The sequence below is a fragment of the Taudactylus pleione genome, unplaced genomic scaffold, assembly GCF_031769625.1.
Source record: "Taudactylus pleione unplaced genomic scaffold, aTauple2 ptg000092l, whole genome shotgun sequence".
Taxonomy (NCBI): Eukaryota; Metazoa; Chordata; class Amphibia; order Anura; family Myobatrachidae; genus Taudactylus; species Taudactylus pleione.
In genome coordinates this window covers 6,341,320-6,355,399 of record NW_028284494.1, presented here as the reverse complement: position 1 = coordinate 6,355,399, position 14,080 = coordinate 6,341,320, and the positions used below count along the sequence as shown (strand labels likewise).

The 14,080-nt window shown below is 45.6% G+C and overlaps 1 protein-coding gene across 5 annotated transcripts in view; it reads left to right on the top strand.

The window, feature by feature from the left end:
* The window catches only part of DDX4 (DEAD-box helicase 4), a 366,926-nt gene that overhangs the window by 221,625 nt on the left and 131,221 nt on the right, over positions 1-14,080 (top strand). For all 5 annotated transcript variants that reach the window (XM_088469409.1, XM_088469406.1, XM_088469405.1 and 2 more), the window contains 3 exons: positions 7,943-7,990; positions 8,069-8,098; positions 8,374-8,519. In XM_088469409.1, the coding sequence (XP_088325535.1) occupies positions 7,943-7,990; positions 8,069-8,098; positions 8,374-8,519 (224 nt within the window). The remainder of the gene's footprint in view (positions 1-7,942; positions 7,991-8,068; positions 8,099-8,373; positions 8,520-14,080) is intronic.

Genomic DNA, 14,080 nt, shown 5'->3' with positions numbered 1-14,080 from the left:
CGGCCACGTGGTCCTCTGTCCATACTTTTGTCAGGCATATTACGCCTTTGACACATTTGCTTCTCAGGATGCTTCCTTCGGGCGGCAGGTTCTCCTTTCTACACAGGAGCGTCCCCCACCCTTGAAGGATACTGCTTTGGGACATCCCCAAGGTTTCCCTGTGGATCCTTAAGGACTTAGGAGTAGAAAACAAGAGATTTGGTAAGAACTTACCTTTATCTCTATTTCTACGTAAATCCTTAAAGTCCACAGGCCGCCCACCCTGACGCCCTGTGCTTCTATAGGGTGCTCTGGTCGCCAGTTTGTCTCCTTTTCTGTGAGAATGTGAATCTTGATTGTTCCAGACTTTCTTCTTCCTTTTTCTCCTCCTCCGGCCTATAGTTTGCTACTAAAACTGTGGTGCCTTGGCCTGGGGGCGGGTATAGGAGGGGCCACAGTGCATCCTGGGATGACAGCTTTAACTGTGTGGTGCCCAGGGACAAGCCCATGCCAAAACCCCAAGGTATCTCTGTGGACCCTAAGGACTTCGTAGAAACAGATAACAAAAGTTCTTACCTTATCTCTTGTTTTCTCTAATTCTGCCCTAATACAGGTGTAGTTAGGGTGGTTTTTATACCTCGCATATATATAAAAAAGTAATATTTGTGAGGTCTTTCACGTGCTGTTATGTGCTGCACTATGCCATATTTAGGCAGTGGGCTACTGCATCTTACCCAAGCATCAGACAGTTCCTGCTCCTACTAGTAGCCTATATACTTGTGGTTGCTTTGATCCCAGTGCCATATTGCAGATATGTCTGACAAGGGTAATGAACACACTTCTGCACCCATTCTGCTGTCTTGCAGATTATGTACTGCAGAGTCATGTGAGGAGCATTTGGTTCGGGATGGGTTATGTGTGAGGTGTTATAATCCTCTATGCACCTCTAACCACCCCAACACCTGTACAGGGGTATGCAGTCGGGAAGCCGGCGGACCTAATCCCGACAGGCGGCTTCCCGACTGTCATATCCTGGCATGAGTCTAAAGACAGGCGTCGATATGCCGACGCATGTCATTAGACATACTCCGGGAGCCCGAAACCCGGCATCCCGATCGAAGGGAGGTTCCCGGGGGTAGGGAGACTTAAGGTTAGGCACCCCCACCGGGGGACTTAGGTTTAGGCACTTAGAGGGGGGATTAGAGTTAGGCACTGGGGGGGAAAGTTAGGGTTATGGGGTAGAAATAGGTTAGTTAATACTTGCTTTTGACTATCAGGATTTCTTCCTCTGCCGGGATGCCGCTGTTGGGATTCCAACCGCCGGGCATGAGTCCAGCAGTAAATCTGACCGATTCCGGTACAGGAGCCCCCTTGGGCTGCTTTTTCTCAGGTCCTGGACTCCATTGCGGGCCGCCTGGCAGTCCCGGCAGTTTTTCCCCTATCTGGTTACCTCAGCAGGGTCTATCACAGATTATGCTGACTCCTCCTGTCCCACAGCAGACTTTCATTCCCTCACAGCAACTTCCACAGGTTATGCGTCCACCATCCGTAGATGTTTACCTCTGCAGAGCCTGGCAGCAGCTTCTACTGCCCTTCAGACCATGTTGCAGAGTGAGAAACCCCTAAAGCCAACTAAACGTCCTGTGTTGTCATCTCAGTCCACACAGCTATTTCTGAGATGTCATCTGACAACGGGGAGATTGCTGATGCCTCTAACCCCGAATCCCATTAGCAAGAGGCTGAGACAAAGTCAAATATTAATATTCCTGCCTTGGTACGTGCTGTCAGGTCCATATTGGTAATAGAGGTTGACGAGCCAACCCCTCAATCCAAACACCCTCTGTTTAAATGGGTAAAGGTGACTTTGGCAGTATTCCCCTCTATCAGATCAGCTAGTAGAACACATGGCTGCAGTTTGGCAATCACCTGGTAAGAGGTATCAACCTCAAAGACGTTTGGCCTCAAGTTACCCACTTCCTGAGACTCTCTTTAAAAATGGGAATCTCCTCGTGCGGTGGATTCCCAAGTTACACGTTTAATTAAAAGGGCTACATTACCTATGCCTTCCATTTCTTCTTTAAAAGATTGTACAGATAGGAAAGTGGAAGCTTGCCTGAAATCCATGTACTCTTTTTCAGGAGCTGTTGCCCGCCCGTCCATGGCTATCTCATGGGTAGCTAAGGCTATAGAGAGCTGGGCCGATGCACTTGAGGACTTCTTCACCTCGGAAGCTCCTGAGAATAAAGTGTCATTGGTTGGCCACATTCAGGATACGCTGCATATATTTTTGAGGCGGCACTGGATGTCAGTCTACTGACCTCCAGAGTCTCGGTTGCGGCCGTGTCTGCTCGCCGTTTCCTGTGGCTGCGCTCTTGGAGGGCAGATGCTGATTCTAAGAGAGGCCTGGAAGCCTTACCATACAATGGGGAGATCTTGCTTGGTCCAGACCTGGACAAGATTGTTGACACATTGGCAGCATCGAAATCTGCGTTTCTGCCTTCAGCATCTGCTCCTTCAAAGTCTGGAACCTCTTCCTTTCGGTCCTTTCGTCCCAAAGTAAAACCCAAAGGATAGTCTTTTCCTAGACAGTCAGCTGCCAAGAAGCCGGCCAAGCCGAAGAACCAGGCCTGGAGCACAAGATGCCCTGCTTCCAAACCAGAGGATATACCCTCAGCCGGACAGGGCGGGTCTCCCTCTGGGGGATCTCAGAGTGGGAGGCCGTCTTCAATTCACCCAGTGTTGGTGTCAAACCACCAAGGACGCTTGGGTAAGAGAAGTGGTCTCATGGGTATGCCCTCTCATTTCTTCAAAGACCTCCCCACCAGTTTTTCTGCACAGGCCCTCCTTCAGACACAAACAAGGCCTTACAGATCCGGAAAGCCATACAGTCCCTGCTGCAAGCGGGGGTTATTGTGCCAGTCCTGCTATCGCAGCGAGGGACTGGTTGTTCTACTGTATCTGGTGTAGAAGCCGAATGAGTCTCATCAGCCTATCCTCAACCTCAAATCCCTGAACAAATTCCTCAGGGTGCCCAGGTTCAGGATGGAAACCCTACGCTCCATCATAATAGCTATGGAACCTGGAGATTTTATGGTATCACTGGATATTCAGGACGCATACCTACATGTTCCTATAACGCCCTCTCACCAGCGTTCTCTTCGGTTTGCTATAATACAGCAACACTTCCAGTTTCGGGCGCTACCCTTTGGCCTGTCCACAGCTCCAAGGGTGTTTACCAAAGTTATAGCTATCATCTACAGAGTCAGGGTATTCGACTACTACCATACCTGGACGACCTACTCCTGTTAGTGGGTTCTCCAGTAGTGCTTCACCACCACCTGCAACTGACCATTGCTTTTCTACAGGCGCACGGGTGGTTAATCAATTGGAAAAAGTCCTCCCTGATCCCCTCACAGAGAGTTGTTCATCTGAGAGTCCCTTTGGATTCTCAACAGCAGAGAATCTTTTTGATCTCCCCATTACGAGTTCACAGATGCCTCCACAGTCGCCGGATGTCAGTCCACTCAGCGATGCAAGTGCTGGGATCCATGGTGTCCACATTCGACATGGTGGAATATGCTCAGTTTCGTTCCAGGCCTCTGCAGGGGCTAATCCTCTCCAGGTGGAACGGGTTACCCCACTGGATCAAAGCTCAGACAATGGTGGTCTCTCCCGAGGTGCATCTGTCCCTATCTTTGTGGCGACTTCTCATCTGATCAAAGGTCATCCCTTTTGGATCCCGGACTTGGTACTCCTAACACCAGTCTCCGGGGTCTGGGACACAGTGACCAGTCCGCACTCTTTTTCAGGGCCGTTAGACAGCAGTCGAAGCAACCCTTCCAATCAACATATTGGAACTTCGGGCGGTGTACAGGTCCCTCAAGCTGGCCAAGCACATACTTCACGGAAAACCTGTGCAAGTTCAGTCCTACAATGCCACCACGGTGCCTTACGTCAACCATCAAGGAAGTACTCGAAGTCGGGCAGCAATGACAGAAGTCACATTCTGACATGGGCAGTGTCACCTCCCGGCCGTTTCGGCTATTTTCATAGCGGTCTTCCTCAGCCGTCAAGACATGCATCCAGGGGAATGGTCTCTTCACCAAGAGGGTTTTCAACTCCTAGTGGACAAATGGGGCCTCCCAGAGGTGGACCTCATGACCTCCCGACACAGTCACAAATTACCAGTGTAGGGGTCCAAAACAAGAGATGCCGAGGCAACCTTGATGGATGCTCTGTCAGTGAAGTGGACCTTCCAGTTTGCATGCCTGTTTACTCCAGTCTCCCTTCTTCCTCGAGTTCTTTGGAAGTTCAAACAAGACAGAGGCACGGTTCTGCTTTTGGCTCCAACTTGGCCCAGACGTCATTGGTACTCAGAACTTCAGAGTCTCTCCATCGACACTTTGTTCCTGTTGCCTCAGTGTCTGGACCTGTTTTCTCTGGGTCCTTGCCTTTACCTGGACCTGGATCGTCTGTCTTTGATGGTGTGGCTCTTGAGACATCCCTCCTGAGGTCCAAAGGATTTTCTTGCTCTTTCATCATCCCGATGCTTAGAGCTCGTAAGCCAGCATTTGCTAGGATCTACCACAGAGTGTGGCATACATATTTCCAGTGGTGGTGTCCAAGAAATTACGACCCTCAGGTGTTTTGCATTTCCAGAGTCATGGCCTTCCTTCGAGCTGGATTGGACCTTGACCTTCGCCTGGCTCCACTGAATGTGTATGTCTCTGTCAGTATGTCAGTATGGTTCCAACGTAGAATTGCTCCGTTACGGGATATCCGCACCTTCCTCCAAGGTGTCCTCCGGATTCAGCCTCCCTTTGCCCCCCAGTGGCTCCTTGGGACTTGGCAATGGTTTTTCGGGCCCTCCCAGGGTCCTCCAATTGAACCACAAGATTTGGTGGACCTCAAGTGGTTAATAGCTAAGGCTCTTTTTTTCCTGGCAAATACATCTGCCAGGAGAGTGTCAGAGTTGGTGGCGCTCTCCTGTCGCTCCCCTTTACTGATATTTCTCCAGGACAGAGCTGTGCTTCGTTGTTTCTAATTTCCGTATTATTGAGGAAATTATACTCCCGGCCTTTCAATCACCGGACCTCTCGGCAGGTGAGGCCTCTTTGGATGTGGTCCGCGCCCTCAGGATTTATGTGGAAAGTACCATCTCTCTCCTAAAATCGGACTCCTTATTTGTGCTCTATGGATTTCACAAGAAAGGATATCCAGCCAATAAACAAACATTGGCTAGATGGCTTAGTTTGACTATCTGAGGCCTACACACAGGCAGACCTTCCTGTTCCGGCTTGTGTTAATGCTGATTCCACTCGGTCTATGGGTCCCTCGTAGGCTGCTTGACATGGCGCCTTGGCTGTTCAGCTGTGTAAAGCGGCCACATGGTCTTCTAAGGTTCTATGCATTTGATACTTTTGCCTCTCAGGATGCTTCCTTTGGGCGCCGGATTCTCCTCTCAGCGCATGACGGTCCCCACTCTTAAAAGGACTACTCTGGGACATCCCCAAGGTTTCCCTGTGGAGCCTATGGACCCTGTAGAAGAAAATTAGTTACGGTAAGAACTTACCTTTTGTTAACTCTTTTCTTTGAAGTCCACAGGGCACCCGCCCTGACGCACCTGGCTTCATATGGGCTATGTTGCTGATCACCAGTTTTCTATCTCCTTGGTGAGAATGTGGTTCTTGAGTACCAGTCTTCCTTCTCTTATCCTCCTTTTGGCTTATTACAAACTGAGGTGCCTCTTGCTCGGGGGTGGGGTTAGGGAGAGTGGACCAGTGCATCCTGGGAGCTGAAAGCTTTTAACTGCATGGTGCCTGGATTCCAGATCCATCGCCACACCCCAAGGTCTCCCTATGGACTCCATGGACTTGTTACAACTTGCAAACGTCCAAATTATGTTGACTTGCCCATATAAATCTGAATTGAGGTGTGTTAAGCTGGGTACACACTGGACGATATATTGTTTGAGCATCGGCAGGTGTGTTCAGACATCTCATCGGCCATGCAGCACAGCTGATGCCCGATATATCTGCAGATATACAGTATACCAGCGCATCTAGCAGTGTGCGGGCGACCCGCCGACTGCCTGTAAACATGCTGCAGGTACAGTCGGTGATTGACAATTCAACAGGACGGGCAAATGAAAGTGCCAGTGCAGGGTTGCTTAGGCACTAGTGCAGAGCTTTGTAATCATTACACGAGATGCTTGCATATTAGATCTTTCATGCTACTCAGTTCTTGTAACTCTCTATGCTTGTCCATGCCAATACACCTTTTTCACGCTGTTTGGTCAGCTCAGTCGCTAGCTGTTTGTAGGGCACTTTCAAATTCTGGAGGGGGTTTTCACACTTGGGTACAACTTTTATCTTGTATGTGTACTTTAACAGAAAACATTTTGTTCTGTCCCATGGGGCAATTCATCTATATATTTGTCTCGTTTTATAAAAAACATAGCTGAAAAGCATGTATAGTACAAGGGTGGTTCAATAAATAAGGTAACAAGACCTTTTATTGCATAAATTTATTCAACTCATCTATACGTATAGTCAATAGTATGGCCTTGGTACAGATCAATTTTCAACATACTTGTCTAAGAATTTTTTCCAACGGTTCTTCAAGGCACCTATCCCGGCATAGAAATTAGTGTTAAGCACTTGAAGTCTTGCTGAACTTCATCATTGGTTGCGAATCGTTTTTCGTCCAGGTGCTTCTTCAATGGTCCAAAAAGATGGAAATCACTCTGTGCCAATTCAGAGCTATAGGGAAGATGGTCCAGTACCTCCCAATGATAGCTCTTTAACTCGCGTGTGCGGTTGGCTGAGTTTGGCCTGGCGTTATCGTGTAGCAATACGACACCTGTCCGTAGCAACCTTGTCATTTTCGACTAATTGCCCTTTGCAATCTGCTCATTGTGCCATTATAAGGGACAGCATTGACAGTATTTCCTTTGGTGAGAAATTCAAAAAGAAAAACCCTTGTGATCCCAAAGCACGGTCACCTTCTTTGCTGATTGAGTTTTTTTTTTTCATAGTTATTTGAAAGTAGGGACAATGCGTGTTTCCATGTCATGGATGCTTGCTTTGTTTCTGGTGTTACATGATGCACCCATGTTTTATCGCTTGTAACAATATGCTGCAGGAACTGCATTCCCTCTTCATGGTACATCGTCAAGTGCACGAGAGAGATTCCCATCCTATTGGTTTTGTGAACTTCTGTGAGTTGCTTTGGTCCCCAGCGTGAACACTATTTTTTTTTTTTCTGTACCCCAGTTTCTCACGAATGATGCTCACAGTAGCCACTGAGATGCTCAGTTAATTAGCCATATCACTGATTCATGGGGAAACTATGCATTTGAGTTGGACCTTATGTGGCACAAATTGTTATCTGTGGTGGACGTGCTTGGCCTGCCAGATTGCTACTCTTGGACATCTGTCCTGCCGTTATCAAAGGCAGTGCACCAAACCCATTTCCTTGACATGTTATAGCCATACACCTCAACAAGCGATGAATTTCAGTCGCTGATGTGCCCTTTAGATGCAGAAATCTGATCACACTACGCACCTCAATGTTATGTTTCGGTTAACCTTGCCATGTTACAGCTGATGTTGCGACAGTATGACCGGTATGATGCGCAGTCTAATGGTCATGATGGAAAGCAGGGGTCTACCTGCTTAGAATGAAATGGAGAACATTACACGTGTGAGGTTTTGTTAGTTTACTGATTGAACCACCCTCCTAATTAAGGTAAGCTGATTGTATATTAGTAGCTTTAAAAAATATAATGTAAGTAATTTTCATTTAAATGGTATGATTTAAAATACGTTTTGTACTTTATCTTTAGAACCCACCAGGTACAGGTGTGGGGAGTATGTTGTCATACTTTTGGTGGTCTCGATGTGAATTCAGGGGTGCTTTGGTGTGGTCTAAATAAATGTATTTTCTAATGCTTATGTTTTAGCTGGATACCGGGGGAGAAATGAAGATGTAGGTGTGGAATCTGGAAGAGGTAATAGGATTGTAATTTGCCAATTATATCTCCTCTATACCTTGATTTGTTACTGTAAGTTGGTTTCTATTCCTTTAGGTCAAGACGATTTTGAAAAGTCAGACCTGGGTATGTAATACGCAATTTCTTATTTATTTATTTCAATACAGTTCCAATTTTTTTTTCACATACCTATTCTCAAATAGCGCTAAATACTTATTTTGATAGCTAATTACGAAGCAATATTTAGGAAAGTATGTAAGGACGGGATTCGCTTCCCATGACAGAGCATCTAAATCGCAACAGGCGTCTCCCGCTACATGCCGCAAAATGTATAGGTGTATGATAACACATCTGTAGTTAGTTTTTTGACGATTTATAATCCTTTAATTTTTCTTTTCTAGGTCCTAAAGTGTCGTCATATATACCCCCTCCTCCACCTGAATCTGAAGATGATATATTTAAACATTATCAAACTGGAATTAATTTTGATAAATATGATGACATTGTTGTTGATGTATCTGGAATCGATGCGCCACCAGCTATATTGGTAAGTTCATATATAAGCAATATAAATAAAAAATGACTGAATGTTTTGTCTAATTTTACAATGTTCGAGGCTGTTGGATAAATGATATTCTTTAAGTTACCTACATAGAAACTACCTCTCGAGGAATTTTCTTAATTTGTCTAAAATAAATAAATGCATTGCAGCAGATGGAACAGGCCCCTTTACAGAGAACTTCCAATGAAATTAACCTTTTAACTATGACAGGGCATGTTCATTTATAGCAGTCTCATACTCTACATGACTAGTAACTTGCATAACCACGGATGTATGCATGATTGAATGCAGAGGAAAATTCACGTAAGCTTACTGAAATGATCTACAGAAGTCGACAAACTGCACATGCTAAAATGTTTTGCGTGTTCTTAACCTTTAAGGTCCTTGATTATTTCTGATCAAATGTGTGGTGATTGTGTCCATTTTAATAAAATGTTTAGAACTTTGCAAAATCGTGTACAGTATCTCTTAAGTACAGGTTTATGGTACAGTAACCATCAGAGGTTCTTCTGACTTTTCTGAATTAGTGGTTTTCCCTGAAGATACACAGTAAATCTTCCCTGGTGTCTTTGGAAAAATAAATCCAAATTTGAGTTGAATAGCCAAGAAGCTTTACTACGTTAATCTCCTGAAACCTGGGCTGTGCTTGCCCACCAGGTTGCCACCACTGTAGAATGTGCATTTCAAAGTTCCTCTTGTAAGCCTGGGCAGTAATATCCCTGATCTATTTTTTAAGGAGGATGCCATGTTCCTGAATTCCTTAGTTCTGCATAGATGAACAGAAATTGTCCTGACAAGGTGAAAAGTACAGTTGTGCAGTTGTTTTAACTTGGCAGTGACGCAACTGCAGACTATGTAGATTTGGACCAAAGTGAAATGGCACATTTTCTAAGTACGACTTTTGCACTCCTAGAAATGTAGTTGCAAACATAGAGGTGGTCACGTGTTAGGGGATACTTTTCTTTGATTTAATTCTTTATACTGTTCTTTGCTTTATTTATTTATTAACAGTTTCTTATATAGCGCAGCATATTCCGTTGCGCTTTACAATTGGAAACATTGATAGAACAAAACAGGGTAATAACAGACAGACATAGAGGTAAGAGGGCCCTGCTTGCAAGCTTACAATCTATAGGGAAATAGGCATTGTTACACAAGGATAGGTGCTATATATTGCAATTTGGTCCGGCCAGAAGCAGAGTTTCTTGGTGGGCTGCATGATCTAGTCACACAGGAATGTCGGCAAAATGTCAGGAGTATGTGAAAGAAAGACAATATGTGAGGTTATGTGTGGACTGTGAGAGGGGATGTAATAAGACATGGAAGCTATGAAGGTTATGTGGTCGGTTCTGGAATCTGATAAGCTTGTCTGAAGAGGTGAGTTTTCAGGGAACGCTTGAAGGATTGAAGAGTAGAGGTAAGTCTTATTGTGTGTGGTAAGGCATTCCATAGTGTGAGTGCAGCCCGAAGAAAGTCCTGTAACCGTAAATGGGAGCAAGTAATGCGCGGGGATGAGAGACGCATATCTTGTGCTGAGAGGAGAGGTCGGGTTGGGAGATATTTTGCTTTATAATCTTAGTCCCCACTATATAAGTCCTATCACATGAAATAATGTAAAACACCCACAGTTCTCAATTAAGTACAAAATATTTTCAATTACACACATAAAAATAATACAATATAATGATTGGTACTTGGGTGTTACAAGATGTGCATCTTTCTGTGGAAATGTGTGAATATACAGTTAGGTCCATAAATATTGGGACATTGACAGAATTTTCATATTTTAGCCTCTATTCACCACCACAATGGCTTTGAAATGAAACAAACAAGATGTGCTTTAACTGCAGACTTTCAGATTTAATTTGAGGGTAATTACATCCAAATCGGGTGAACGGTGTAGGAATTACAACGGTTTCAATATGTGCCTCCCACTTTTTAAGGGGCCAAAAGTAATGGGACTATCAACTCAAAAGCGATTTCATGGACAGGTGTGGGCTATTCCCTCGTTATTTCATTATCAATTAAGCAGGTAAAAGGTCTGGAGTTGATTCTAGGTGTGACATTTGCATTTGGAATCATTTGCTGTCAACTCTCAATATGAGATCCAAAGAGCTGTCACTATCAGTGAAGCAAGCCATCATTAGGCTGAAAAATCAAAACAAACCCATCAGAGAGATAGCAAAAACATTAGGTGTGGCCAAATCAACTGTTTGGAACATTCTTAAAAAGAAAGAACGCATCGCAGAGCTCAGCAACACCAAAAGATTCGGAAGACAACTGTGGTGGATGACAAAAGAATTATTTCCCTGGTGAAGAAAAACCCCTTCACAACAGTTGGCCAAATCAAGAACACTCTCCAGGAGGTAGATGTATGTGTCAAAGTCAACAATCAAGAGAAGACTTCACAAGAGTGAGTATAGAGGGTTCACCACAAGATGCAGACCATTGGTGAGCCACAAAAACAGGAAGACCAGATTAGAGTTTGCCAAACAACATCAAAAAAAGCCATTACAGTTCTGGAACAACATCCTATGGACAGATGAACCAAAGATCAACTTGTACCAGAGTGATGGGAAGAGAAGAGTATGGAGAAGGAAAGGAACTGCTCATGATCCAAAACATACCACCTCATCATTGAAGCATGGTAGTGGTAGTGTCATGGCGTGGGCATGTATGGCTGCCAATGGAACTGGTTCCCTTGTATTTATTGATGATGTGACTGCTGACAAAAGCAGCAGAATGAATTCTGAAGTGTTTCGGGCAATATTATATGCTCATATTCAGTCAAATGCTTCAGAACTCATTGGACGGCGCTTCACAGTGCAGATGGACAATGACCCGAAGCATACTGCAAAAGCAACCAAAGAGTTTTTTTAAGGCTAAAAAGTGGAATGTTATGCAATGGCCAAGTCAATCCCCTGACCTGAATCCGATTGAGCATGCATTTCACTTGATGAAGACAAAACTGAAGGGAAAATGCCCCAAGAACAAGCAGGAACTGAAGACCTTTGCAGTAGAGGCCTGGCAGAGCATCACCAGGGATGAAACCCAGCGTCTGGTGATGTCTATGTGTTCCAGACTTCGGGCTGAAATTGCCTGCAAAGGATTTGCAACAAAGTATTAAAAAGTGAAAGTTTAGATTTAGGATTGTTTAGTTTGTCCCATTGCTTTTGGCCCCTTAAAAAGTGGGAGGCCCATATAGAAACCGTTGTAATTCCTACACCGTTCAACTGATTTGGATGTAATTACACTCAAATTAAATCTGAAAGTCTGCAGTTAAATCACATCTTGTTTGTTTCATTTCAAAGCCATTGTGGTGGTGAGTAGAGGCCAAAATATGAAAATTCTGTCAATGTCCCAATATTTATGGACCTGACTGTACATATTTCTTCTTCAGGGTCCATAGGGCTCCACAGTGGAGACAATGGGGTGGGAGTAGGTGGGACTTGGAGGACCGGACACCAACAGCAAAGCTTATCAATTCCAGGATGCTTTTGCCCTTCCCCTATATGCCCGCCTGAGGGCAACTCAGTTTCGTTGGTGTCTGGATCACCATTTTAACTTATTTTTATGATTTACCTTTATTTTCATTTATTTTACTACTGAGCAGCAGCGCGAGACAGTCCTTTTTACGTCTGCACTGCTGCTCCATCACGCCTCCGTGGCGCAGTGACACCAGCCCTCGGCTAGGTACTCCTGGTGGAGCTCCAAGGGGGCACAGACTAGCTATCAGGGCTCCCCAGAGTGTAGCCGGGACTCAAGGGGACTGGTAGGGCGGATCTAAGCGTCTATGTGCAGTCTTGTGTCTGGTCTCAGGAGATACACTGGAGGCGCTGATGTGGACACCGGTTCGCCTGGGACTCCACTAGACCACCAGGGCATTACAAGCACTGGCGCAGGGCACAATTAAATCCAGGGAACCGGTGGTTAAAGTCAGCATAGGGGAGAAGGCACTTTCCCTGCGGCCCCTCCCCCAGCTCAGGGCGCCATTCCACTGCAGTCTTGCTGCTGCCTGAGCTGCTCCTCCCTCACCCTCTGCCCCCTCTGAGACTCAGGCGGCCATTTTCTGCATTCAGGTTTGCGGGAAGGCTGGTTTCAGTCTCCTTGTATACCTCTCCCAAGGGCCAGATTTATACAGCGCTATATCCTACCATCCACTGCAGTTTGTGTAGTTGATTTTAGTGCCCACCGCAGTTATGTTGCATATTCTGCATTGTAAGTGACTTGTGCTAGCGCTGCTGTTTGTTTTCTTTTTTCCTTTTACTGTCAGCTTATACCTTTCAATTTATTCTTCTATCACTCTGGCATACTAAGGTATAGGGGGTTCATTGTACCTCACATCTCCCTATATTTGTGAGGGCTATCACATACTATATATCGCTGTTGTGCACTGCACTGTACCATATTACACATCTGGGTTGCCTACTGCACTGTCGCTATGTCTCGCAGAGGCAAGAATAACAAGCAGCCTTCTGCTCCCACTCTGGTGCCTTGTAAGTACTGCTCAGCAGGCTTCGCTTCAGAGGACCTCATTCAGGATGGTCTTTGTGCATCTTGTTATACTGCCCCGGGCCCATCCGCTCCTCATGCCCCACCTTGGGCTACTTTTTCACAGGTGCTGGGAAAAATTGCGGTCCACCTAGCGGTCACTGTGGTAGCTCACCCTATGGGTTGGCCACAGCAGGCACTCCCTGCAAATCCTTTTCCCACCCCATGGGTAGACGTGTTTATTACCTCAGTGCAGAGTTTGGTTAATACCTCTACAGCTTTTCAACAAATACTGCAGAAGGAGAGATCCTTACCTAGTAAACCTACTAAGCGTGCTGTTATCTTCCCAGTCCACCCAGTTATCTCATTCTGAATTATTGTCTCAGGAGGCCGAAGAGACAAATCTCACTCCGACTCCCCATCGGGAGAGGAGTAACCCCCCCCCCCCCCCCCCAAGTTGAATATATACCTGCACTTACGAGAGCTGTGAAAAGAGCCAAAACCCACTCTTTAGGCAAAAGAGCCTCTTTTTAGCGACAAAAGGTAGTTTTACCATGGTTTCCTCACTCTGATCAGCTATCTGATCATATCAGTGAGGCATGGAATATGCCCAGTAAAAGATTTCAGCTGCCTAAATGTTTAAGTTCCTTTTACTCTCTTCCAGCTGCCTATTGCACTAAATGGGAAGTCCCCCCAGCAGTGGATTCCCACGTGACACATCTGGTTAAGAATGCTACCTTACCTATCCATACTTCTTCTTGAAGGAGACTACAGATAAAAAGATGGAAACTTGTCTAAAACCTATGTACTCTTACAGGAGCTATTACTCGTCCTGCTAGGGCTACGGCCTGGGTGGCAAAAGCCATTGAGAGCTAGAAGATACATATACCTCCGATGCTTCTCGGGAACAGTTGTCCTACATATCTCACATTAGAGATGCAGCCTCCTATTTAGGTGAAGCAGCTCTGGATACTGCTCTCCTAGCTTCCAAGGCATCTGCCACTTCCGTAGTAGCCTGCCGTATTGTTACGCTCGGCTCATGGAAGGCAGGTCCG